The sequence below is a fragment of the Symphodus melops genome (genome assembly GCF_947650265.1).
Source record: "Symphodus melops genome assembly, chromosome: 4".
Classification (NCBI taxonomy): Eukaryota; Metazoa; Chordata; class Actinopteri; order Labriformes; family Labridae; genus Symphodus; species Symphodus melops.
In genome coordinates, this window is record NC_136694.1 from 15,067,381 (window position 1) to 15,095,028 (window position 27,648).

Consider the following 27,648-nt stretch of genomic DNA (forward strand, 5'->3'; position numbering starts at 1 on the left):
GAAGTCTGAACAAATACGGGATGTGTGCTTCAATCAACTTAAAGTCTCACCTCACTTATTTTTAACTCTAAACAAAAAAACCTGCAGAGGATAGATCACTAAAAAAAGTTTGTATGTCCAGTGGAATTACTTTTATTTACCTTTTTTAGGGCTGTACAATCTGATGACACATCAGCCTTGGTTTATGAAAACTCCAAAATAAGAACACTTTTTAACTTAAAAAATGTTTGAAAGTATTTTTAATAAGCATAACTCAAATATGTAACATGTAAAAAGGAGTCTGTAAGCAGCATGACCAGCTATATCAAAGAAAGGACACATGAAGGATTGCTGAATTTACAACTTTTTGGTGGGTTGGTTTTGACTTACTGTGTTTGGCATCTGGATAGGGTCTATGTATGCTTGAATATCATCATAATTGGACTGCATGCTGATGATATCTTCAATGACCTCATCCATCTGGGGGAAAAAGGAAGGGGGGGGGATTACCGTGACAATTCTTTAACAACTTTTTAAAAGACAAAAACTGTATCAAACTTTTGTTAATGCAAAACAGAGAGGAGCCTTTAACTACTCTGATGTATAAATAAGCATCTAAAACCTGTTAGTGTTTAAACCTCCTGGTAATCACGCTTGCATGAGCATGCTTCACTCAAAAGAAGACTTTAAAGGATGAACCCTATGTTATGGAGGCTAACTAGTCAAACATTTGTCCTCGAAGAAACAAAATGAAGAGAAGAGTTGAGACAGGAGGAGGAGGAGGAGGAGGAGGAGAGTTGGTCAAAGGCTGTCAGGTTCAAAGGGCCCTTACATACTGCTGTCACTTGTAAAGCTGTAATGAGTCTTGCAAGGCCATAATGGAGCATTTAAATTCCAATGATAGTTATTGTCAGTTAGTCAACACATTCATCTCCTCACCTTCTTTGCACACAACACATTAACAGCGAAAAAATGTCAAGCACCAAACCTTCCGACCAAAGAGCACTTAAATGACTATCATGCTTTCATAAACTGTGGAGATAATGTCACTTTCGGGGTAATATTCAATCCTAGTAGTTTTATACAGGAGTGTAATTAAGTCATATTTAAGGGATATTTTTTCAGGCTAGTGCTTGTTTATTGTTCTTTACAACAGAAGTTGGAATAAATGTTTAGATGTTTATGTTTATATGCAATCTGCCCACACTTGAAGGCGCATACCTCTTTCTCTTGGCTGGAGCCGATGTTGAGCATGGCCATGGGGCTGTTGGGGGCGCTGTTTCCCGACATGAGCTGCTCGGTGCGCATGTGTGGAGAGTGGAGGGGTGGGGGTGCAGATGCTGAACCGCCTTGGGGTACCATGTTTGGCGGAGGAGAGGGCGGCACCAGACCTGCTACTGCGTGGACCGTCTACAGAGAGAGAGGGAGAGAGAGAGAGAGAGAGAGAGAGAGAAAGAGAGAGGAGGAGAGAGGTGATGACGTTATTGATGGAGAACTCACACAAACAAACATATAGCTTCACTATGGATTGTTCAACAAACCAGACAAAACAGACAAGACCGGTCAAATGCACATGGGCTTTATTTGATAAGAGACAGGCAGCACAAATATACAGTTCAGAGTAAAGGCTGCTATCAGAAGGTACCTGCTTGGTGGCAAAGGTGGTGGACAGGTATTCTTTCACCTGTTGCTTCCGAGACTGACGGATGTGGTAGTCTGTAGGATTTTCCAGGTGGGTCTCTACCTGCAGTGACAAATGAAAGTAAAAGGATGTGTGAACAATCTTGCACATCAGGGCGCTGGGCAGCACTCAAGGTTATATCAACCGTACTGACTTCAGCCTTTTGCTGCATGTCAACCCTGATCTCTCTTCCCAACATGTGCTGTCTCTCTTCAGCTGTCTTATCAAGCAAAGGCAACACCGTGTATTTACACTGTTCAGATCCTTCTGATGAGTCTTTTGGGAGGGCAGTACAAGTAGGTTTGCATGTTTTATAGTGGTAAGTTAGAGTTGTTTAGAGACACAAACTGAGTCAGAACATTTTATTGAAAGCTTTTGTCTCAACACGAGTGGAATTAATGCAAGTTAAAAGTACCATTAGCAACATAAACGTATATATATATAAACCAGATTAAAAAAAAGAGATGCATCTGAAGTGCAACTCCAACAGGACATAAGAGAGTGGCTGCATATGCTTTAAGTGAAAATAACACATTTAACAATTGTTGTTTTACAGTTATCATAACGCACCCAATGATTTAAGTTTGTTTACTGCAATGACTCAAGCACCATAAGAAAACACAAGAGTTATCAAAATATCCCTCAACATGATCTAAACTACATTTACATACTGTTAAGTGTGTTGTAAACGCTTGTGAGGTCAGCATGGCTTAAGACTTGTATTGAAATCACACTTTACACTGAGTATGCACTTAAGATGTATATCCTTTTACTTTGATGGAATCCAGACACGGGTCCATGCAGTCAATAGAAATGCCTCAGAGTCATTTAAAGGGACACACACTCTGAAACGGTGTGTTTGGTTCTGAGAGAGCTGGTTTCTGCGGAGTCACAAACCTCCTCTGGTACTTCATGTATGTTATATTTTGACTAAAACACAGCACACATGTTTTATTTAGACCACATGGGACTGTTTGAAAAGGGGAATAATATGCCCTCTTTAAACCACGGGAAGTTCTAGAAACTCCAAAAAATACATTTGAAACACTGTGCTGCTTTGAACATGTTACTGCAGCATATCTTGTCTGTTTGGATAAACACACAGGATTTGTCAGCTCTACATGTCAGAGCCTTAAGAGCCTGATGAACAAATATTCAGTCAAAACTGTTTGGTCTAGAGTTGTCAGCACAGATGAAGTTGAAAGAAACAGCTCAAATGGTTGACAGGCTCAGAGACACTGTTGGACATTTCATCTTATCTTCTTCATGAATGGAAAAGACACTGACAACTCCTCACACTCCCACATGCATGCACACAGAGTACACTGTCAATACAGCAAATTGCTCCACACACAAACATATTCACAGTTTGACATACTGTAGGCCAACACAAACATGCACATAATGGAGTGTTGCACAAACCCATTGCACACAAAAACACACCATCAAAGATAAGGACATACACAAGCATCTTAGGAATCAGGCAAAATGTCACTTCAGCTTTATCTGTCCATGTCTGACTGAGACTATCTACATCGCTCCTGTCTGTCCTATCACACTACATGTCAAACCTCCTCTAATCTCCTCGTCTTCCTCCCCCTCTCCCTCCCTACCTGCTTGCTGCTCCACCACATTTTTCTCTCTGCCTTTTATTTAATCTTCAAATCTGTCCCTGATTTCCCCCAGTGTGATGGAGCTGAATTCCCCATTAAAAAAACCCACCTCATCTCTCACTCCAGCCAATTCCCTAAAGATCTTGTAATAGCTTTGGCTTAGTGCTGTGTTTTTATGTTGTCATTTGGACCAGAAGCGAATGGCAGAGATTTGAGCATACCTATTATGTTATTTCCAAAAAAACCCTCCAATTACTTCCTTCTTAAGCCATTGTCAGATTATACATCAGTCACAATCAAAGACACTGACTGCATTCACACTGTGATTTACTTTAGAGTGCTAACACAAAGACCTTTTAGCTCATCAAATTGAAATACAATTTTTTTGAAAAAAGCAATCTGAACCCTTGACTCAGAGATGTATTCTTGGCCTATTGAGGGAATTCAGAGGTAAGAAGAAAAAAAAAAAAGGTGATCATGAAAATAACTATGTAGCAGCCCTACTGACCTTGAGAACTTCAACAGGGACCTGCATGCTTTGGAAATGCTGTGGGGTGCTGATAGCTGGGGTTGGTGCAGGCAGCCCAGCCATGCGCTGCTGCATGTACTGCAGGGCTGCATTGTGCTGCTGCTGCTGCTGCTGCTGCTGTAGCTGCTGCTGCCTCTCACGCTGCTCCTCTTGCTGCAACTGGTCTCGCATCAGCTGGGGACATGGATGAAAAAGCACACACATAGTATAGTCATTAAAACATTCAGACTGGGGGGGATGCTTCTTTTAGCTTAATACTTTTCAAAAGAGTGGGCACTGGCAGCTTGTTAGCGGTGACTCACTCACATATTTATTGACCCCATTAAGGAAAGTCTGTAGCCTGTACAGTAAATATATTTAAATATCTAAGGTTCATTGTATGACCAACATTATCAGTGGAGAATTGTTTGCTGCCTGTAGGCCCTTCAAATAAGTGACAGATGTAAAATGCGGCCCCACTGATCTTCCCTCACTATCCCATACAGACCAACAATACAGACAGAGTAGCTACAGAGTAACAGCATATAAAGCTAGTTAGGATAATAACAGGCTCTCATGTGCTACAGTTTTTTACGATGAAGGTTGTCCTACCTGCATCCGCAGCCCAATGCGTGAGGCCATTGCTGTAGGGCGAGGGGGCAGGGGAGGGCGAGCCGAAGTCAATGCAGCGCAGTCCAGCCCGAGAGGTATGTGAAGCTGTTAGGATATAGTCAGAAAGAATGCATAAGAGAGGGTACGAAGAATTGGGTTAAAAACAATTAAGACAGACATGGACTGCATGTTATGTTTGATGTGAATGTTGCAAAAAGTAATCCTCGCTATCAGAAGTCAGCAGAGATCAAAATAGCAAGCGCTGCTTTGAAGAGTTGTCATTTCCTTTGTTGCACCACAATTCAACATTTCTTTGTCGTCAGCTTGGTCTGTTTTGTTGTTTGGAAGTGAAATTGATCCTCCACTGTATTTAGAACATCCTCTTCCATTTTTTTAAGATCACAAACGAAAACTTAAGTTCATGCTAAGTATGACACAACTATGTAAGTTCACTGCCTGCACAGAGAGGAAGAAACAGATTCTTACTCAGGGTTGAACAACAACGAAGCATATTTTAAAAACGGTTTATCATGGTTCTCTGAACAGCAGCCTGTCAACTCTGAAACCTGCACAGTGATGTCACAGGAATGTCAGAGATCGTTATCTTGATGCACTACTGGGCAAGCTGGATCACTTGTCAACTACTCGCCCGACCAGACCGTAACAAGATCATCCCCGCCCTCATTTTCTCCTGACTTGACTACTGTAACTCCCTCTTATCCAGAATCACAAGCAAGTCACCGTCTCGCCTCCAGCTCGTTCAAAAACACAGCAGCGAGGCTTCTTACTGGTTGTAACAGACGACATCACATCACTCCAATTTTAATTTATTTCATTGGCTTCCTGTGGGTTTTAGAATCGATTTTAAGATTTGACTCATTACTTTTAAAGTACAGACAGGGCTGGCACCAAGATATATAACGCAGCCCTCAGTCTTAGATCCTCAGGTTTGGGACTCCTGGTCGTTCCAAAGTCGAGGCTTAAAACTAAAGGTGACCGGGCCTGTTCAGTCAGCGGCCCTCGACTTTGGAACGACCTCCCTGAAGAGATAAGACTTGCAGGTTCCCTCAACTCTTTTAAATCCCTTCTTAAAACATACTTTTACAGACTTGCTTTTATGACATTTCGTCTTCTTAATGTTCTTATCTCCCTGGTTTTACTATTCTTCCTGTGCTTCTTAAAGTCCTATTAAAATATAATTCTTATTCATAATATTGTCTTTTTGATAATGTATTCACTTGCTTGTATTTCTCTTACTGCTCTCATCTTTTTATTGCTGGTATCTTTTTATTTGCTTTTAGCTCCTTTAGTTTCTTAATCCTCTTAAATCTGTCCTCTTGGTCTCAGCTCCTGTTGTTGGGTTGCCTGGGTTCTCATGAGGGTTCTTGTAATGGTTGGGTTATGTCTGTTGGGTTTTAGTTTTTCACATTTGTCATGTTCTTGCTGTTGTTTATATTTTTCTGTTTGATTTGTTCTTGTTTTTGATGTTTGTCAGGAACTTTGTAGACCTGTGTTTTGAAAAGGTGCTATATAAATAAAATGACATGCACTCTCTGTTTCTACTGGAGTGCAACCGGTCTACTTTCTCCAAGAAGTTTAAAGACAGGTTGTCAGGCTCCTGATCCTATTCATCAAACACAAGAGCCTCAAAGCACTCACTGCTGCACTGTCCCTTTCTGTCTGTCTGTCTGTCTGTCTGAGGCCCAGAATAACTGCCTGTGGAAGAAAATCAGGCTGTTAAAAGGTTGTGTCGTCATGTGATGTTTGTGATGCATATAAACACAGTAAATAAAGACCATGTGGCTTCAACTGTCTAGACACCATGTCATGTTTTTTTGACGTATAATGACTGAAACAAAGACATTTCTTACAATTCTCACAAGTTAAAAGAAAACCCGCACAAACCTTTTCTTCTCAAAGAAAAGTCTTAAACAGTTTAACGGAGATCATGACTGTGTCATTTTGTCAACTTTTTAACAATTTGTGATCAAGCTGATTGTGTAGAAGACATTCTGCCAGCATAGCTTCGAGGCTTTTTCCAACTATATACGAGACTGAACTGCTTTAAATCCCAACCATGCGTTTCTACAAACAGTGACCACTGAAAAAAGTCAAGCCATGAACTTACTTGACACAGTAATAGATAACTTGATTAAGTATTTGGACTCGTGTGTTATTCTCAACAACCTTTAAATCTAAGAGCACCAATTGCAAGTTAAAATGAGACTTTTCAAAAGATTTTACGGCCTTGAATGAGATAAATCAATGTTACTAAACGCCTTATAAGAATCTGCAGCACTAATGTGTGACTCATAAAGTAAGCTAAGAGAGCTGGACTATTCAAACAGTTATCATATATTGCACATCTATCTCTCTGTGATTGAATTTAAGGTCTAATCCAGGGGTCAAACATCACGTCAGTTCCAAAATTGTGATATTTTTTTGTAAATTCACCATCGGCCTGTAATCCTTGACAAGAAAATATAGCATGCAGCTGTGTGATCCTGCAATTGTGTTGGTCAGTCTAATAACAAGGGGAGGGAGAAAACTAATAGAACAGAAGCCAGTTCAATTAAAATGTGTGCACAATAATCAAATGCCTATATATAAGTCACGCCACAGTAACAGCAGCATAGGATTATATGTGTCTCTAGATATAGACACTCCATGTATGACTGACTATAGAAATGAACTAGGCCCTGTTGTGTAAGTAGAGCTAACCAAGAGAAAAATCAAAACACTCTCTGCACCTGTCATAACTACCTTCATGGTTAAAGGAGGCTCAAGCTAGCTAGCCTCAATGCTCATCTCTGTCCCCTGATTATGTCCCCACAATAAAAGCGTGTGTTGAGAGGGACTTCCTCCGTAATGGTGGAAAGGTCATGTGGGAGTCATGCTGTTGTTGGGTGATCATGTGAACAGGAAGAACACCCATAAATCCTTTCAAACGGTCCCTCCTATTTTCTATCACACGCTCACAAACATGAGTCTGTGCACACACTCAGTGGGGAGTCCCAGACTCGTAGTTCCCCTTCTGAAATGACTGGTGTTCATCGCCTGCATGACTAGGCTCATCTGGTCGCAAAGGTGCGACCAAAAAAAAAACCCAAACTGATTTCTGCTCTGCTGATGTTCATGTGTTTGGCGACAACCTGTTACAGAGAAGCAGTGACAGGGACATCAGGGTCCCAAACAACCAATCAGCATCTGCCTCCTCCAGTCTCTCATTAGCAACACTCTCTGTATATGGTGCTAAAGAGAGAAAGACAGAGAGGGAGAGAATAGCTCATTGTGCGTGAGGTACAATAAGAAGGGCAGCTCCTATTGAGGACTGAAGCCGCCTGTTGTCCGAAGTGTACATTTCAGCACCCGAGGGAGCACACACTGCCCGCTTTGTGCCCATTGGATGGTCCACATGAAAACACACACCCATGCAGAGAAACGCATCGAGACGAACACATTCCAACACACACGTACCAGATTGTGCAGCAGCTCCAAACCTGCCCAAACTGAACTTAGATACATTCATATGTGTGAACAAAAAGTGAAGATGAAGATAGATATTAATACACAGACAGTGGTCGAATGCTGCACAGTGTGTTAAAAGAGTTTGACAAATGAGATGATTACATCGAGACACTCGATCCACTGGCAAGGTAAGAACGCAAGCCACAGGAGGACTTGTGTTGTGCTTCAGGACCCTTTAGAGAATTGTGTTTTTTTTGTAACCATAACTTTGTTTTTGTAGATCAGAACAACATGAACATGTACCACCAACAAGAGTAGACAGTAAATAGCTAATTGGTCCACGAATAAAATCAATTTTGCACCAGTATAACTTTTTAGAGGCACTCAGAAGAATGACTTCTTCAACAACTACTGTATGAACTTTTTACAAACTATCAAAAAAGTTAACCATTTCTTGAACCTGTCACGATCTGCTCAGCTGTAGTTGTTCACATGTTGCTGCCGACACTGTGCTCAGGGCATCACAGCTATGGAGTCAGAGCATGCTCCTCTGAACCAATAACTGGATGAAGAAATATCTTGATCACCATCTTTGTTGTCCCTATAATGTTCTATAAAGAACAATTGTAGGCGCATATACTTTTTTTTTTTTATCTGTGATAGTTCCATATGGGTCTACGTATAGTTTATCTGGTATATTTTTAAGGATTTAATCAGAAGTGAGAAAGCATCGATTACAACTACTTCATATGGCAAACAATGTTATTTCATGCTTGTAGAAGAATGAGCCAGGGTTGGTAGTTCAGCCCTCAGTGAGTTTGGATCATACATGAACCAGGTTTGTTTGTTTTTGTAAATCCCACAGGGGGAATTATTATTCACACTCTGTTATTGAGAAACATGCTTCCCACACACAAACGACACACAATCTACTTTGGATACAAGCTAAGTGATAACACAACACTCCCTAACTTTCCAACACATGTCAGTTTGTATCATATAGCCTGTGACTAAGCCATGATATGTTATATGCACATGATGTAACACACACACTCACACACACACAGAATATCACTTCCTGATATCATATGGTGACACACTGCTACCAGGCAGAATGATCTTCCACATGGGCCTTTCCTTTGCCTGGCATCCACAGGGGAAAGCAGGCATCTGTGACGCAGTGAGGGTACACAGCAGCCATTGTGTGTCCAACGCTGTGATGTCACTTCAAACACTGACAGCCAGTGGGAGGATGCAGAGCGGAGGAAGACCGGGTCAGGGGTCACCTCTGGATTGTGCCACAGATTAGTCACGAACATGCACGACAACGATAACCACACAATGCACAGAGGTGTGCGACATGAAGAATACATGAATCGTGCTCTAAATTAACACCTTTAATAGTTTACTATACTTCCACATTACATGTGAATATGCAATGACAGACACAAACGTACGAGGGCACACACTTGGGGGCAGTGTGGGGCACCTGTGCTCAGAGACCATGGCGTTAATTTGTGGAGTGTGTATTTTTAGAGCTGAGTGTGCAACGCCAAGAAAGGCTTTTTTCACTGCCAACAGTGTGGGGTTTGTACACACACAAACACATGGATGCTCTCTCACAACAACTGTGCATTCAAATGTATTGGAGTCACAGCTGCATTACTAAATTTAAATAGAATTAAAAGACATACTGAATGGGGCAGTGGGACAAATGCAGATGAAAAAAACAAAACAAAAAAAGTGCTTATTACTGGTCAAATGTGTTATTCTTATATACTGTACATTTTCCAAGCCTACCTCACAGGTAACTATTAATGATACTCCAATAGGGATCAACTAACACTTATTCTAAATCCTGTTCGTACTAAAAGGTTCTGAATGTGACCCTGCACTGTGCACTTCACTAGCCTTTCAATCAGTGCACAGAACCATATGCTCTCACATAAACACACACGCCCTTTCCGCATTCAGCTATCTGTCTGCCTGCTCTAATGACTAAAATAACCCCTCTAGCTCTCTGTTCTCCTTTTCAGGAACACCCTGTTCCCCTGAGCCTGGTGTGCTGTTTTGTTTGGTGCATATTAATGTGTGTGTATCTGCATGCATCTGACTGCGTGTGTCTGGAGGGCAGGTGGAGGAGGGGGACTTGCACTTTAAGAAAGGCAACATGCCTCAGTGCCTTAAGGTGACAGTCAGACTTTGAGAAGACTCTTTCACAACATGTTTACTGACCTCCAGTATAGATATTACTCAAGCACCGCCAACGCTCACAAACAAAGAGTATGTTTGGTAGGATTATGTGACAGGGCCGGTGTGGCAAGAATTGGGGGTCCTTGGCGCCTACTCTTTGATGTCACACACACACACAAATCTGCCTGCCCTAGAGACAGCATACACTGACTATGCATGGACATGCAAACGGAGTGACAGACAGACAGACAGACAGACAGACAGACAGACAGACAGACAGACAGACAGACAGACAGACAGACAGACAGACAGACAGACAGACAGACAGACCACTCTCAGGCACTATGGAACGCTAGGTCGTTGGGCTGACTGCTGCTTTAGATATAAAAGCCCTTCTGTTACCACCTCAGAGATACTAAGGATGTAGTTACAGCACACAGTAGAAGCGAGTGCCACTTTAGATCATTAAAGATTCTTGTTTATACTGAAGTCTCCATCGACTGCTGTGTAAATGCACAGAAAAAGCACAATCACTGAAGGGGAGGATTGATTACTGAAGGGGAGGAATGTTAACGTACAATTGACATAGAAACAGACATATATAGGGGTACGACATGTTTCATTACCTGTTGGAGAGGAAAATGAGTTCAGAAGGTGAATGAGGCTCTGCGTACGCTGCTCTCTACATGTCTGGATGCTGGAGAAAGTGGAAGGCAATCTGCTGGGGAGGTGAAGACGCATGACGCAGGTATGGAAGAAAAAACAAAAACAAAGAAAAAAAGCTGAGGCAAGTGAATTAGACAGAAACATATGATTGGTTATGACATGTTGAAATAGACAGATGGGAGTAAGTAGGGGGAACGGCAGGTGCACAACCCACACTGAAGAATATGCAAAAAAAAAAAAAAAAAAAAAAAAAAGCATTTCCATGGCGGAAGCAACAAACCAGACACTAAAGACATTCTACCAAGGCTACAGTCGAGAGTTGGATGTAACTGCTGCAAAATGCTCGGTGTCTAAAGATTGTTGGTCAACTTTGGGTAAATTAAAAAACGTACATATAATTAAATGTATCGCTGAAAAGTCCTTTGATTAGAACGACCATATGAACGTGCAACTTCTTTGCCTGGTAACCAACTTCCTGAAGGTCATCCAGATAAAAGAATCACTGCAACTCATCAACATTGAGTGTGAATTACAGTGCCTATCACCCTCTAAACACCATCTATATATAGGTGACCAAGAGAGACCCTTGCCAAACAGCAAATCAGCCCGCTCAGTATTAACTTCCCCCAGGTGCCTGTGCTACACAAAGAAGAGACTGATGTGAAAGGACAACAATAGGTTATCTCCCAAACACACTTTCGCTCATTTGTAATCAGCGTGCAATAAATGCAAAACCTTTTTTTAGTCCAGTAGAACTGGTATGCGAGTATCTCCTCTGCAATTTTGTCCGAATGTTCGACTAGGATGGACGCACAAAGTGTAACTTTTTTCATGTCCTGAGGAGGAGCAGTATCCCAGCACCACAGCATATTAATCACAGCGTGACACATTAAGATACAGAAGAGACAATAAACCAACATCATCATTTATAACCACAATGCATCACTTCCCTTCCTCCCCCCTGTCAGTTTTCACAACTCCTGGTTTTGTCAGAGATGAAGCAACTTCCTTTCCAATAAAGCCCATGGAAAGAACAAAAACTGTTTGTCATACAACAAGACGAAGGACAACACTTTGCTCGAAATGTTTGGATATTGCACATGCGTGATAGACTGAGGTCAAACATAGAGAATGCTATCACAGAAACCCATGCTCATAGGTTAACAGGGATCAGGGGAAACACAGTCGATTCAGTCAACCTGCTGGGGTCCAGGTATAAAGAGGAGCAGCAGATCTCAAACCCTTCTGACCTCAGTTTTCCTTTTTGACTTCTCTAATTGCTGCTTCTTGACAAACATGAGAAAACTGTTAGAATAAATACTATAATGTGTCATCATGAAGTAACTTTCATTATCTCCTCACCAGCCTGCTACACAATCAGTACCATCTCTCTGGCGGTATGCGTCCACTGAGTTGCACATAATGAACAATCATTACATTGCTTTACAAAGCAGCGCTGACGCTTGATGCTATTTCTGTTTGCCAGGTTGAAATGCAACATGTAACAACAGTTGAATCAATGCTGCTTCTCTTGGTGCTACTCATATACACACACACACGTTTAAAAAAAGAACAGCACTTTAAGAAAAGCACACGTCTGTTGATACATATTCTGATCAAACCCAAAGTTCTTCAAGACAGGAGCTCTCAGCGGCTCCATCGTGTGCAAATACTATGATGTTGATACATGTAGTGTGTTCAAAACTCACCAGAAACTCTCCAACTATCCCCAAGACAACATAGTGCCTCCAAAAGGAATCGATTCGTCCACGTGTTACAGCAAACACTCGCGGACAGTCAGGCACAGAAAATGAGCTCTACAAATGAGTGCATTCATATGCCGGTTCACTGGTTGTGATGCCACTCCTCCCTCCACCGGCCAAGTTACAGTAGGCTGAGTGACAGTCACTATTAGTCACCTTCCTCCCTCTCTCGAAGTTCCAGCCCAGCTTCCTATTCCTCCTTCTCCACACCAGCCTGACAGTCGTAGTCTGGTTGCAGCAACAACGGCAGCCCTGTGTCCACTAAACTTATCTTCCCGTCTCTTTTGGCTCTAATGCTGAACTCCACCTCCAAGCCCAGCCCCCTTCCTCAAGCAGTGTACAACACTGACATACAGCAACACCTACACGTGCGTGCAGAGACGACCGTAAACTCTCAAAGTAATTCCTTTGTCCTCTGGAGAGTCATGGTGTTTGTATTTTCATGAGCAATATAATGGTGAATCAGCATATTTACTTCTTCAAATTGACTCTCTCAATTTACCACAAAAAAGCACACGACAGCATGTACATGGATATGAGACTGCAAAGACTAGAGTCAGGGATTTTTATGACTTCATATTTATTCAGGCAGACAGCTTCTAGTCACTATAACTATTCATTACCAAGACATTTTTCTTTCTTTCTTTTTTTGCGTTTACTGAAAGTCATGGTCACAGCTAGGCTTGGGCGATATCCATTTTTTCATAATACCATACCATATACATAGCACGCACTGCCCGACTCTGCTAGTCACTCTTTAACTTTAATAGAGAACTCTTTCAATCAAAAGAGCACTCGACAATGTTTATTTATGGAACAATATGCCTCCGTTTCCTGTAAATGCACGATTATGACCTCCATTCTGATGTAATGCTGTCCAAGCACAGTCACAGCACACTCAAATGGCCGTTCAAATTGATAAGGAAGAAAACATTGATAGAGAAATATCTTTCAGAACTAAAATTGAGGAAGAGTTCATTGGTCAGGTCAAGGCCCACTAGGATTGTCAGTAACATCTCTAATCAGAGAATCACCAATTTAAAAGTGGGCTAGTTCCACCTTGGTTTGTTTCTATCTGTTTTTAATGATAACTGCTGAAAGTGCAAATACTCTACTGCAGCCCATGATGAGCAACGACAGTATGTTTACTTCTGAGTGGGCGTCAGATCTGTCCAAGTCCTGTGACAATCAAGTGAGTTCATATTCAAATAAACTTCCTCTGACACGAAGCAGTGCAATGTGTTTATTAGAAACTGTGGTCTCTCCTGAAAGCTTCCCTCTTCACTCCTTCATGTGTACGCATTGTGCAAAGCAAACACAGTTGAGTCATTTCAATCGTTTTGATTTCTGCTGACAAGAGAAACACAAGACAACTTTAGGGATGCCAGAGACGCTTTGTCGACGACTTCTTGTTGAACGAAGCATTAGAAAGAGACTGTCTGATGAGAATCGTGAATAAAAGTCCAGTATTTTCTCTTTAAAATATGTCCAAATGCTGCACATACTGTATACAGGTGGTATTTGTCTTTTTTTCAAAGATATCAGAAATGTTTGCTTATCAGAGAGACTATGGCCATGTAATTCCTTCCCTAAAAAAGCTTACTTAAAAGTTCACAATCTGTAAAACACTTAACCTGCCCCACATTATAAAGAACTGAACTGAGAGTTAAACAAAAATAAAAGTCCAATTGTGCAATAGAAGAGTAGAAGAGGGTACTTTTTACCGAAAAAAAATTCACATCACATGTCAGTCAGTCATTCCTTTTTTTGATCACATACTTGTTTTTCATACTGTCTATTAAACAATCTGCTCCCAAATGTTCACGTTCTCTGTGATGATCATCTGACAAGCATCTATTATTTTCATTGGCTGCTATGATTCATCCCCGATCTAGTATATGATTGGCTGGGATGTTTCAGTTTTTTCTCTCTTTTTCCAATATTGGTATTGGCCCCAAAAACCCCAAATCGGTTGGGCCCTAATTTGGATGTTCTTTATTGGGAATGAAAATCTGCCTTTCTTACATCCCTTCATGCAATCGAACTGCAAACAGCAGTAGTGGTTTTATATGCTCCCATTTTCCTCTTTATCTCTGAAGGCAGAAACACAAACAGTGGTATCAAAGTGCCACTAAGCAAGTTGTGCCTATCACAACAGAGGAGAACACAGGCCAGCATGGTTCAACAGCACCCAGCTCACAAGCATCCCTTGTTTGTACACAAAGCATCCAACATTGGGCCAGCTCCACTTCTCATAGTGCCTGCAGTGTATTTACTGGGCTATTTTTGTCCAGGGGCAGGACAGGACCCCCCCCCCCCCCAGGACCACAGCTTATTGGCTGGGAAATCTGCATTCCTGTAAAGTCTAACCAATCATGAAGGCTTTGTGTAGGAGGGGAAACCATTGACCAAGAAAGCCTTGTATTTTTTTTGACAATGGCCTATATGGAGGAGGTAGGACCCAAACACGGAATTTCACGCACACAAACACACCACTCAGGACCCTCTTCTACTTGTCAGTCAGGCAAGACTGGTGTTTAAACTCCCTCGGTTGTCGTTGTTGCAAAAAATATAGCAAACCAATACAACATTTAAGACCATCTATAGCGCTGTAGGAAGCGTTGAACGACCATGTGATGATATACCGAGACGTAGTGTGAACAAGCGATGCTAACTCTGGTTCTGGGTTTATACTTCAACCATTTAAATATGGATTTCTACACAACATTTTGTTCTAATGATATATGTGTATAAATGTATTAGTACTACGTATCCAAAGAATTTGAAGCAGCCAAATTAAATTAACGTATAAAGATGCTTTTAATGGCTTACTTCCTGTTCAAGGAATGTATTATTACTTATTGAAAGTTATCAACCTTAAGTGTTTGGAATACCTCTGGTGTTTCTTTTCAGTTTTACGCTTGGCCACACAAGCATTCACCTGTTTAAAATGTGCACACGTCAAGAACCTGTTTTCTAATAAATATTAGATTATAAGAAAAAGACTTCCTCATACTGATAGTATGAGAGCATATGGCCTGAGGTTAGCAGAAACATTCCGCCTGCTCCTGTGGTTTAACAAGATGTATGATGACATTAACTTCATCAAAGACATATTTGTCTCATTTGGTGGAGCTTTAGTGTACCTCTATACCTGCAGTGAAGGTTGTCAATCTACAAACAGGAAGTAAACAGCAGAGAGTTGTAGCATTATAAGGACAGTGAAAGATACCGTTATATAAACACGGATTGAGTAAACAAACGTGTGGATGCATGAGAGCGTTCGTGTACGATAGAGAGGGAGTAGAGCATTAACCAGCTATACAGCATTTCTTTTGCATGGGTGCAAGTAGAGAGAGATGGAATGGAAAGCATTTTGGGAGATGTGTAAAAAGATAAAGACACACACGCACACACAAAATATGATTAAATTAAGCAGTCAAAAACCGCTTTTTTTCACTCCCTCTCACCATCATTCCCAGTCTCTCTCTCTCTCTCTCTGTAACTCCCCTTTCCTACTTTCATTCTACAATGAAAGTTAAAAAAATAATTAGCATTAGCTTAAAGAATGCAGTTGCCCCCAAGCCTTTTCACTTTAAAAGAGAGAGAGAGAGAGAGAGAGAGAGAGAGAGAGAGAGAGAGAGAGAGAGAGAGAGAGAGAGAGAGAGAGAGAGAGAGAGAGAGAGAGAGAGAGAGAGAGAGAGCTCTACAGAGTAGACAGAAGAAAGATAAGAGAAAACTAGACAGTAAGGAAAAAACACAATGGAAAACACTGGAGGAGTTCAAGGAGGGGCGAAGAGGATGATTATCAATATGATAAGATATGTGTGTGTGTGTGTGTGTGTGTGTGTGTGTGTGTGTGTGTGTCACGTTAAGTATCAATTTCTTCTTCTTCGTGACCAATTACTGGCAAACAAAGAACTGCTGTGTCTTTATCCAAAGAGACAATCAGCCATTACAACAGATCACTGAATCCTCCTTACAGACTGTTCTTACCACAGACTTTTTACAAACACGACATAAATGTCAATAAACGTAGCTTCATCTGACATTGCTGTGTAAATGAAGAGAGTTCCTGCTGTTGATAATAGAGCCACTATCCTTTCATTACTCCAGCTGTTCCGTTATCTTAGACTATGGTGGTCAACATTTCTAATATTAAGATAACTTTCATACTCTTTCATGCCAAACGTTTTAGAACACAATCTCTGTTAATCAAACGATCAACAGTCTTGAACAGTACTTAAGCTTTCATAGCTGCAGCTGCTTTGTAGCTGTCTGCTATGTGTTCTGTGGTGTGCGTGTCTTTGACAAGTGATGGTAACATATGGCTGTGTGGTAAGAGCAGTCCATGAGTCTGTAATAACACACACTTTGTCCACAAGTTGCAAATCAGCCATCAGTTCTGCTCTTCTTTTCATACATATCTTTTCCACTGTCTGGCTCTACTGGCTTCTCCTAGAGCTTTAGGTGCATAGGGTTAAAGCCACATATTATATGCACATTATCAACGTCTTTTTTGGAAAATGTATTCCCAGACATGACTTTTCTTGATTACGGCTGATGTGGTGCATGTGACACTAACAGAGTTAAAGTACTGTAGCCTTGAACAACACGTGTACAGGTGCACGAGTCGTACTCACTCAGTAATGGGACCCATCCCAAGTGTTCAGAGACTTCTATTTTTGTTGCCAGGATATCAAAATTGGTTGGAATCACAATCTGAACTGTTGGCAATTCAGTCTAATTGAATTGAACTGGACACAAACATGCACGGACAACTGTTCAAGTGTAGTCATTTTTAATGACGCACCTTATTCAAAACTGATTGTGTAACCCCTTCAGCAATCAAAGACGCGTATTTGCTATTGATATAAAACAAATATCAATACTTTCATTCAGGATGGGCAAAAGGAAACAAGTAGAGTATAAACTCAGTGTGAGTCGAACAAAGCTACAAGCAAGAGGGACAGAAACGGCAAAATAAAAGCAGATGCGTTTAATGAGTATATTTGCACAGTCATGTCATGAGTCATCGTCACTGTACATGTCATATTGTCTAGAATCTATAGCAACGTTGGCTGGTCTTTTTGACACAGAGACGTGATACATACATAAATACACCACACTCGCTCTACTGACTGTTGCTCCTGAGGGTTTACTCTGAACTTGGAAAGTTTGCTTTTAGCTTTTTAGCTCCAAAAATGTGGAATAATACACTCTCTCAAGATTGACACTTTTGTTTCTTTTTCTTGGGCAGATCAAGACAATGATCTCAAACCACTTTACCACAGTGTGTAATTGCTTCTACTGAGAATGCTCCTGACCCGTCTTCGTTGTTTTAATTGTGCTCTTTTGTTTGTTTTGATCTGTATCTCGACATCATTTTAAATGAGGCAACCTCAATGATTTTCGAGGCTGAAATAAAAGTTTTAAAAAATGAAGTGAAATGAAACGAGTCATCACTAACATCTAACTTTGTCATGAGAGATTATGTTGTTTAAGAACTGAATCTTGATTAAAACAAAGAGAAACAGCCTTTCTGTTGTTGTTGTTGTTGTCAGTAGTCTAAGGCCTCGGGTAATGGGATGAATACCAGAAAAGAAACAGAAACAAAACCTGTCCAGAGGGCATACTATAAAGTCAGCTGCAATTTTCATCCCAGAGTTAAAGAATGCTCAGTCAGTTTCAGCACACTGACATAACAATGATCAATGACCAGAGCACAAACATGTTTGTAGGCATTATACAAAACATACAGTGCTGCTTTAGAATTGCTCTTTTTCTCCAACCAAAGTCAATCTTTTTTTTATGGCAATAAGCACTCAAGGTAATAAAAATGAGATATGACAACTTTTTCAATAAGAAGTTTGTTCCTATGTTTTCATAATTTAAATGTGGAAAAAAGAAATCAAAGCTTTTCTAAAAAGCAAAGCTGAGCTAGTCGAATGTCTCTTTTAGGTGAGAAAAGTATAACTCCTTGAAATCTGCACAAGGCCTCAGAGAACTGAAGCCACAGGGAGTCACTATTACAGACCCCTGCAGTTAACACAAACAGTCATGTTGTCCAAACATACACAAAGGGCAGCTGTTTTATATCATGCGCTCTAACATGCAGCCGAGCCGCCATTCTTACCGAGAAAAAGAGACTGTGAAAGAGCATCGCTGCTGTCTGTCATACAAAAGAGGATATGAAACAGTGGAGTTGAGATAAATAAGGAAGTGGAGTCACACATTCAGCACATGCCCTGAATGTCCCGCCCACACTCACCTCTGATGGATCATGGGTCATGTTGTCATACAGCACATGCCAAGCTGTCATTCCTGTGGGCTGAAAAGTCCAACCTTTAATGACAAACTTATGCGGTAAGTATTGTTAAGGGAAACCCAGAACATTTTCTCATTTTTGTTTCCCCTATCTAGTCAGCAAACTGCAAGAAAAAAAACTGTTCAGGTCACGGGAGACAGGCCATATGGTACACGGATGAAGCTGTGTTTACACACACCTGCTGCTCCTTCACACAAGAGTACGTCGATTGAGCTCAGCCAGTGTGTTTGTGTGCATTTGCACCACTGCCTATGTTTGCCTGAAGAAAATTAACCTCAACTCAAACGGACAATGAATCCAATGAGGCTGAAAACATAACCAAGACACTTTTCCATAAGCAGCACAGCACGGACGATGCAGTACTAGTGCCAATTTGTGTCACAAGTGCAAACAAAGGCATCAAGTGCAGTAAAGTGAAGCGCTGTGCAGCCATTAGTTTTATTACACTTGAAGTTGTTTCAATACCGGTACCGATATCAAAAAAAGGTAAAACAAGGTATCTGTAGAGTAGCAGTGTCTGCCAGCAATATTGAAAAGATTGCATATCAGGTATAGGCAAGTATGCCAGTCATCGAGGAATCCAAAAATGGAGGTAAACAAAAATTCCACTAGTAATGAATTCAAAACGGCATCAGTAAAGATACCAATATCATGATCGGCAATCAGTCAATAGTCAATACATTGGTCTCCTACCACTACCTCTATGCCAAACAGAAAGTGCCTGGTTTCAGATAACTTATCGAGTTAAATCAAAGAGAGGTCAAGTGTACCTATGCAATATCACACAAGAATGAGGGATCTGGTGAAGATGGTCAGGCCTCCTCTGAGGTTATTAGAACATGAAATTTGACTCCGTCTTTCTCTGCAGGTCGTCTGAACAGGTTGTTCCTGTGCATATTGAAGAGAGCACAACCTGCCCATACGCATTGCTGCTCTACGTCCTGTTCACCTCTGACCTTGCTGACAGTGACCTCACAACTCAGAATGTTAACTACTGTAGCCCCTGACCCTTACACTGAGTGCACTCTGTAACCTCATTGACGCCTCTGTGCATCTGTACTCAATGAGCTTCGACACAGCAATTGTTTTTTAGCACAGAGAGCGACAGCCTGTAGGGCAATGGATAGAGGCATTAACAGCTACACAGGGGCCTTGCATTTATTAAGGAAGCACGGGTAGTTATGTCCTGGTGTTGTCTTCTCATAGATCAAATTCTCCGATTACGTATGTAGCAGAGAGCTCAGTTCAGATGCATTCTTAGGAAATTTATATAAACAAGTCAAGAGCCACATGATGACAGATTAAAAAGCATTAATTCAATTAAATGGTTAAACTGAGATGTACTGATTTAGTGGGACAGTTCATTCTTAACTTTTTGTTTCTGCACAGTACATCCATCCATTTGATCTTTTTATAGGCAACCGGTTTTTTTTATTCTTTCATTGATACATAAAAAGTAGGAAAAGACTAATAAATCCAGACAGTGGAAGACTGGTTGTATATCTATGCAGAAAAATCTGTATTTTTCTGATATCTTATGTCCCTCACTTAAAGTTTGCATGAGTGTTCGATGGATAAATGTTTACTCTATTGTGTGACCTTAACACACCCTGACAACACATTCACAGAGTGTTTCATTCACATGTTTGTTCACATATTCACCTGCCCACATGAATGTGAATGACCATCTGAGCGCGTCTGTTTTCTCAGTAACAGAGAATGACAAAGAGGTAGAGGCTCTCCTATCCTCATTTTTGTTTCTGCCTTTTATGTAAAATATATATATATATATATTTGAAGATGCAAAGACACCAGAATTGCCTTTGTGATCCTCAGCAACTTCCCTGAAATCCTTTAAGGAAAGAAAGTGAAAGAACACAATGTTTAAATTGAGAAATCTGAAGTGTTACACAACACTTCATGATCAATGATGAATTACAGTAATGTCTGAAGGGAAACTTCTGTACAGAGATTGAAAGCAGCATGATAACCATGAGCAGAAGTGAGAAAAACTCATTTCTGACCTTTGAACTTTGAACTTTATTGTTGTTATTGTCAGAGAAAGCAGTGAATCTTGAGCCACACTGATTCTGGTAAATAATGTGGATTGGCAAAAATGATCACAAAAACCCAAAATTTGTAAAAAGCCTGTGGTGAATCACAGTTTGTGTATCCTCATTGTACACGTGAGCTCAAAGTAAGAAGCAAAGGCCAAACACGTAGATCCTCTAAAAATCCTCCAGTGCAAATGTTATCAGACATATCCACTGACATTGCATTAATGGACCACATAAGGCATTACAAAGTGTGTCCCTCTCTCAACACACACCCACACTAATAATAAACACATGGTAAATTAATCCTGCTGTGCAAAGGACACAAAAGGATGCATAAATGCCTTGTGGTGCCGTCTGTATGTGTGCATGTGCACCGGACAGGATTTTCAAAGGCAGTACTTGAATAAGCAGCAGTATATTATGGTCTGTCGAGTTTTACAGTCACAGCTTATTCATAGCAGCATACCCTGGACCTGAGGTGTTGTTACTGATACTGGCCTGGCTTCTGCTTATAAATGGCAAGACTGCCAGCTCTCAGCAGAGACTCACTGATGACAGTATAGAGGAGGGTAAATGATGCATCATGGTCCAGCCTAGCTGGTGTTAAAATGGTGCCAGTGTCCCTGCTTTCACTGGTACACTACTATGTTTTTATAAGCATTTCTTATTTATGTTAAAATTAAAGTACTCTGTAAAATAATAACCTTGAAAGTGGATGTACCTCAGTGATGCTTTTCTATTTTTGTTTTGATTGGTGCTCAGGACTTTCTCAGCATTTCTTTTGGGATTCTAACAATTTTCAAGTAGGTTAAATACAACAGTAAATACATACAATAAATACAACATCTTAACATATGTCCACCGTAATGCTCTGTGATTTATGACACTTGCAACCAGAATGGAAATGTTTAAAAGTGTCGCTTTTTGACTGCAGTTAGTCTAGACTACCATGCAAAAAAAACTATTTTGCAATGGTTTTGCGCCATTGTATTGAAACACAGTCGACAAGAAAGCCTTGTCGTTGCTTAAGAAGAACAAGTTGGCTATTTATGTTTTGAACAGCAGAGAAAAAATTACAATTGTATACGGAAATCGAGACACAGCTCATTTAATATTAACATTTGCAGCAAGGTATGCTTATGTTATTGTAGCAGAGACTTACTTAGTGGCAGTGGTAAAATATCACTTACCCAAGCTGAAGGTCAGACAGAACGAAGTAATCGGGTTCAGGAAAAGTGCGTGCCCACTTCTCTCGTGCGCTCTGGTGATACCCAACCCGCCACAACGAGACACAACAGGAAAAGAGTCCCGAGTAGAAGAAAAAATACGCTCTTCGGTTTGAGTCAAGTTTTTGTATCTTTCCACAGGTTGTTGCAGTGTTCACTTCGGAGGCTAAGTTGTTGCGTTTGCACCGTCGAGATGTTGTCACAACTCGGAGCGTCTGCAGTCAGTCACCTGTGCCACCACCAATGGCACGGCGCAAGTGGGGTTTGTGGGAAATGTAGTTTCCTCGTGTCCAAGCCAAACTCTGCGGTATTTTGAGGAGATGACGTGATGCCGGATGACTCCAAAGGGAGTCTGAAGAGATCCTCTAACTTCAGCCCGAAATACATCCAAGACCAAAATGTCTATTGGGTGTTAAGCGTCCACAATTCAATCCTTTGTCTCGGTTCATTTCGGTAATTGTGGTAGCCACTTTAGTTAAGTTTATAACCGATTAGCTGCAAGTGTGTACAAATTCAGTGGGGGGTGACACGTAGCCTAATTTTAATCTGTTAAAAGACCACAAATGTTTCATTCATGTAGAGTATGCTATTTTAGAGTTGGTTGTCCCGCTATAAGCATTTAAAAATGTTTTTGTTTTTTGGTGCAAAAACTGCTTTTTTCATTTTATAAACATTTCATAGAGGGCCTTGTAAAAATCCAGCGCCATCCAAAAAGAAAACTAAAAGCATAGATGCCAAATTGAGCAACACGGCTAGTACCCATAATGACCACAAGAGGGAAACAATCACATGATGAGTCAACTTTTCAGGACACAGAACAGTAGGCAGTTGGATGGGCAGTTTCAGTGCAGTACATTTATTTATCAATGCAGACATCACCCACTGCTAACCAGAACATCAGCCTGTCCTCTGCCATGTGGTAATAGCATCAAACATTTTATTTATTTTGTGGCACTATATGTGATTAAGATGTTTTTTTAATTCAAAATGTAAGTATAAGTGCAAATTCAATTAAGTTAAACACGTCACTATATATGGCAGATGGATAAATTCATGTCAATGGTAGCTCTTAGCAGGTGATTTATATAATTTGACACATTTAACACTCAAAAGACACGACAACTGTAGCAACACTGAGCCATCATGAGTTGAGGCAGTGGATGACCAGGCTCACATTATCAGCAAGGAGACCACATTATTCAGCCAAGAAACATAAAAAAGATAACACTGCCCAGATCAGCAGATGAGACGATGAATTCAGAGGTAAATCATCTCTTTGGCCCTTTAAGTGTTGAGAAGTCATGATAGTCATATAATAGGGACATTCTGATTTTAAAAAAGTAATGACAATTGTGATGAAAAATATTAATTAGTCAAATCATTGCAAAACTACGATATTGTAGAGTAAATTTTCAAGTGAAATTAAAATACAGAGGATGGTAAAATGTTCTACCCTGTTCATCCACAATGATCAGCTGACACAGGTTGCTTAAACATGCACTAATCCTGTCTTCATTGACTGAGTGCGTCTAAAAAAATCATTAAAAGAATTGGATAGCAGTGAATAAATTTGGGTTTTCGCTTTGTCTAGGGCTGAGCAATGTCCACTTTTTTCCTCTTTGAAATGTCTGTCATATCAAAGATCTTAAAAAGTAAAAATTTTGCCTAATATAACTTCTCATTGTTTCTTAAAGTAAGACTACACCCAAAATAATTCAAGTTTTTAATTTGATTAACTTTACTGTTTAGAACAGAAGAATTGAGAAACCAGCAAATAAGTTGATGTAGTTTGTGATATACTAAAAGTCACAAAACCGATACTTAATTTACTAAATCTTTATGTTGTTCAAAGAATAAAGGGTTGGCCATCATCACTGTGTGGTAAGATATGATTGCTGATTTGTATGTATAACAAACCCGTTTTTTCTATGAATACGATACGATGGACATCGCAGTACTTGATTTACATTAAGTGCTAATGAAGCACAATATATGAGGTCTCAGTAACACTACAAGTAGGGTGTGAGGCTGAGGTTGACACACTGAGGATTTGACACTAAATGTGGCATTTGCATCCAATCTCAGGCCAGGTCAATGTCAGCTTTCTTTAATATCTAAAGCAGACAATCAAATTTTGAATGTGCAAAAACTTTGCTGCTGAATGTTATAGAGAGTTCTCCATATTAAGTTACGTTAATGTTTTTGGGGGGTTTTCTGTGGCGACTGGAAGAGGACAACAGCAGGTTTCTTGGTGTGATGGTTTGCTGTAGGACGTTTGAGGGGGGCAGGGCTCCTAGGTGTAGGGTGAAGAGGGGTATTGTGGATGCCACCAGTCCATGAGCCTCACACTCTGTACGGGATCTAACACCACCTGAGTCCCGCCCTGATCACCCCTTTTCTTCCCTCGCTGGAGTGGAGAGTCCTGGAACACCAGACGAACACGGTGGTGGCGCATGTCTGTGCTAACGTTGATTGTGAACTGTGCGACAAAAAGATTGAGGGAGGGAACAGATTAGGAGAGAAGTTGAGGATATTTTGGTAACTAGGTTTTTATTCCCAAATTAGTTCATGATAAAAACAGACATTTGGATAAATAAGACCTACAAACTATAAGCCCATGTTTACAACTGATATCATTGGATCCTGTCAGTGCACCTTATCATAATTATCACTTTTACTGGTTTTTAAACACACAAAGCAAAGCAGAAATATTGTTTTCTAATATGACTTTTACTCTGTAAAAACATTCATAATGGTCTACATTAATTCTATCAACGGTTATAGGTTTACTCATGCAAAATGTTTAACTATGTCTACCATATACAGTAGTAGCTAATACCAAACTGAAAAGAGTTACTAACCAGGCTTAGCGTCATGCCCATGACCACAGGGGTGAAGATGAAGTTCAGGGTGGTGACCTGAAGTATGTAGCAGTCAGAGTCTGGGTTTGCATGGACATCTAAATATTGTCTGGGCATTTGCAAGGACTTGGTACAACCATTCTTACTGTGAACCTGCTGAAAAAAAGATCACAAAAGTAAGAATTGAAAAAAAAAAGACAGTTGTAAACCTAATGTGACATGGTTTTCATGTTAGAAATACGTAGTTTTGAAAAAGCCTTTTTACCTGTTTTAAAAACTTAAAGTTGAACTCCCACAATGCATCTGGCCGAGTCCCTATAACCTTTCTAACCCAGAACAGCAAACACTGTAAAAACAAATAAAAACATATTGAACCATTTGACATTGATGTTAAAGTCTGCAGGTTCTCTTCCAAAAAAGTCTCTAAAGGGGGCGTCAGCATTATAAGACTTCAAATCAGTCTGCTTATCTCTTAGCTTCATGGCTTTAGTGGGGGGCGGGGCAAAGCCTGGATATCATAGTAATTATCATAAACATGTATGTCCCCAGACACCCCTAGCTGGCTACTTTTTCTGACTACTACTTCTCTATATGTCAGTGGAAAGCTCTGTGTATAGACATTTGTGCGAAAAAGGTTTAGCTCGCGGTGAAAAGCCGAACAAAATGTTAACAGACGTGACAGATACAACACAAAAACAAACCTATGCTTCACATCAACATAGTCACCTTACTTCAGATCAGCTCTTTACCTTGGAGTTAAACAGGGCTGTAGGTGTTGATTCTGGCAGAGCAGGTATTTTTGATACACGCAAGTCAAACGGCTCATACAAATGGAAAAGGGAGCGAATCACACGGGCCCGTAAACACTGCATCTTGCCAATAGAGTCAGGCTGGAGACGGAACGGCAGAACGGCATCGGTCCTGTAGTGTCTGTGATGTGGAGAGGGAAGGTGAGAAGGGAAGAAGACATGCCAACAATAGAAAATGTAATTTGAAATGCCTGATTTTCATGTTTTTTTTTTCGCCACCAGCTGCATCTCACCTTCTGTAAAGCCTGGTCCAGAAAGCTGCCGTGCAAGTGACCGTCCAGCTATTTCTACAGATGAGAGCAAATCTACAAACATCTTCAGGCCGTATGTAAGAGGAGAGCACTAACCAAATATCAACTGGATAGTCCTGCCCATCACTGCTCTCACTGCTTTCTGAAATTAAACAATGTAAACATCACAGTAAAGACCATGCTCGGTTTTTCATATTCCTCAAGAGCCTCATGTTCAACTTATCACTGTGTGAAAATGTTCAATAGATAACCATTTGTACCCTTTCTCCTCTTGTTTTTCTTCTTGCGGGCCACTTTAGTTTCACTTTCTGCGTCTTCTCCGGGGTCTACGTCATCACTGCTTTCCAAGGCGTCAGCCTTGACATTCACTGAAGAGGAGAGGACTTCCTCGACAGCACCTTGAGATGCTTCCAGGCCGCATAGGAATTTCACTGAAACACAAAGACACTTTAAACAACTTCATCAGCATTACAGATAAAAAGAAACACAGATCTCATCTTCAAAAAGTTACCTTCTTGCTCAACTGCATTTGCAACAGCTTTCTTCACCCTCCCTGACTTCACAACAGCTGGGTCGGCATCAGCATAATCAGCAACAGTCACTAAAAGAAAAAGCAAGCATGCAGTTAATAATAATAATAATAACAATGATAACTAATAATAATAAAATAATATCTCCCAGTAACACAACATATAAGTTAAGGCCAAAACGGACAGTACATAAACCTATGCATATGCATTTTCAATAACCCAACATCTATCTTCGACACATCAAATAACAAAGGCTGAAGCATTTACATACTATATAAAGGATAAAGGACTTCAAAAGGCTAGCCGACTAGTGGGCTAACGTGAGCTTGATAAAGTAAACGCCACAGACCTGATTCCGAACAAACGTCCCCAGCCTTGAATTTCAGCCGTTTTCGGTTCCCTTTCTTGGGCATGTCGACACCAATAATCTTTGGACACTTAACGGGCCTGTGAGTCCTGCCATGTCTCTATGGCAAGCGGAGGTAAAGAGAAAGAAAGAAAAATGAGAGAGAAATTGAAAAATGTTCCACCAGGATCTTCAGCCATCATGGAATGACGTAACGTTTTAAGTATCGCGAGAGTATGGTTGATGTTTTCATTTCGCGCTGCTTATTTACCGCCATCTGCCGGTTAAAGTGAACATTGTAATGACCTTCCTTTTCAAGAGGTGAGGAAAGAGGTTTCCTGTATTATCCAACAAATACGATTATAAAGATAATAGTATGTATTTCTTTTTATTTGATTTCTTGTATAGTGTTTTATGTAATTATTTAATTTGATTTAACTTTTATTAAATCAGGTTAGTCCCATTTATATCAGAGACATCTTTTTCAAGGACCAAGAATAGTAGCAAAACAGTTTCAAGGAGGAGTAAAATTAAAAAAAATCCAGTTTGTAATAATCTCAGTGCACCACACACTGTCCAGCATAATATGAAGATATTGAGCAGAGACTATCATATACATAAACATATTCCAGGGCAAGTGGACTCTAGTTTGTTATTTTCATTAAAGGAAAAACATGAGTTTTTTTCTGAAGTAAAATTCCATTATAACCCTCAGCTTTTTAATAACATACTGAATGTGCTCGCTGAAAGGGGACAC

The 27,648-nt window shown here is 40.4% G+C and overlaps 2 protein-coding genes across 7 annotated transcripts in view; both read right to left on the minus strand.

Moving 5' to 3' along the window:
* tfeb (transcription factor EB) overlaps window positions 1-22,471 on the minus strand; it is a 30,948-nt gene extending 8,477 nt beyond the window's left edge. Inside the window, exons 1-7 of one of the 5 annotated variants that reach the window (XM_079340756.1) lie at window positions 22,059-22,470; window positions 10,681-10,772; window positions 4,394-4,498; window positions 3,782-3,976; window positions 1,625-1,723; window positions 1,201-1,389; window positions 370-459 (exon numbers count right to left, since the gene is read on the minus strand). In XM_079340756.1, the coding sequence (XP_079196882.1) occupies window positions 370-459; window positions 1,201-1,389; window positions 1,625-1,723; window positions 3,782-3,976; window positions 4,394-4,423 (603 nt within the window). In that variant the 5' untranslated portion in view covers window positions 4,424-4,498; window positions 10,681-10,772; window positions 22,059-22,470. Of the gene's footprint in view, window positions 1-369; window positions 460-1,200; window positions 1,390-1,624; window positions 1,724-3,781; window positions 3,977-4,393; window positions 4,499-10,680; window positions 10,776-12,429; window positions 12,835-22,058 lie in introns of those variants that run through there. The other 4 variants (XM_079340755.1, XM_079340759.1, XM_079340757.1 and 1 more) reach the window with 4 other exon arrangements.
* Window positions 22,472-22,934: 463 nt separating this feature from the next.
* tmem183a (transmembrane protein 183A) lies at window positions 22,935-27,109 on the minus strand. 2 transcript variants are annotated; one of them, XM_079340773.1, is made up of 8 exons: window positions 26,895-27,109; window positions 26,527-26,616; window positions 26,276-26,446; window positions 25,998-26,157; window positions 25,705-25,885; window positions 25,221-25,301; window positions 24,956-25,108; window positions 22,935-24,573 (listed from the first exon to the last, which is right to left on the minus strand). In XM_079340773.1, exons 1-8 carry the CDS (start codon window positions 26,956-26,958, stop codon window positions 24,388-24,390), a joined length of 1,086 nt encoding a protein of 361 aa, XP_079196899.1. In that variant the 5' UTR covers window positions 26,959-27,109; the 3' UTR covers window positions 22,935-24,387. The 2 variants fall into 2 exon arrangements, with proteins under 2 accessions (XP_079196899.1, XP_079196898.1); XM_079340772.1 differs by having other exon boundaries at window positions 24,956-25,111.
* Window positions 27,110-27,648: the final 539 nt, after the last annotated feature.

Excerpts from the sequence above, each read along its gene's own strand:
- tmem183a (XM_079340772.1), bottom strand. The coding sequence starts at position 26,958 with ATGCCCAAGAAAGGGAACCGAAAACGGCTGAAATTCAAGGCTGGGGAC. Across the intron at positions 25,886-25,997 it reads TGGACCAGGCTTTACAGAAG|ACACTACAGGACCGATGCCG; the intron begins GTGAGATGCAGC and ends TCCACATCACAG. Across the intron at positions 24,574-24,955 it reads TGGGCATGACGCTAAGCCTG|TTCACAATCAACGTTAGCAC; the intron begins GTTAGTAACTCT and ends TTTGTCGCACAG.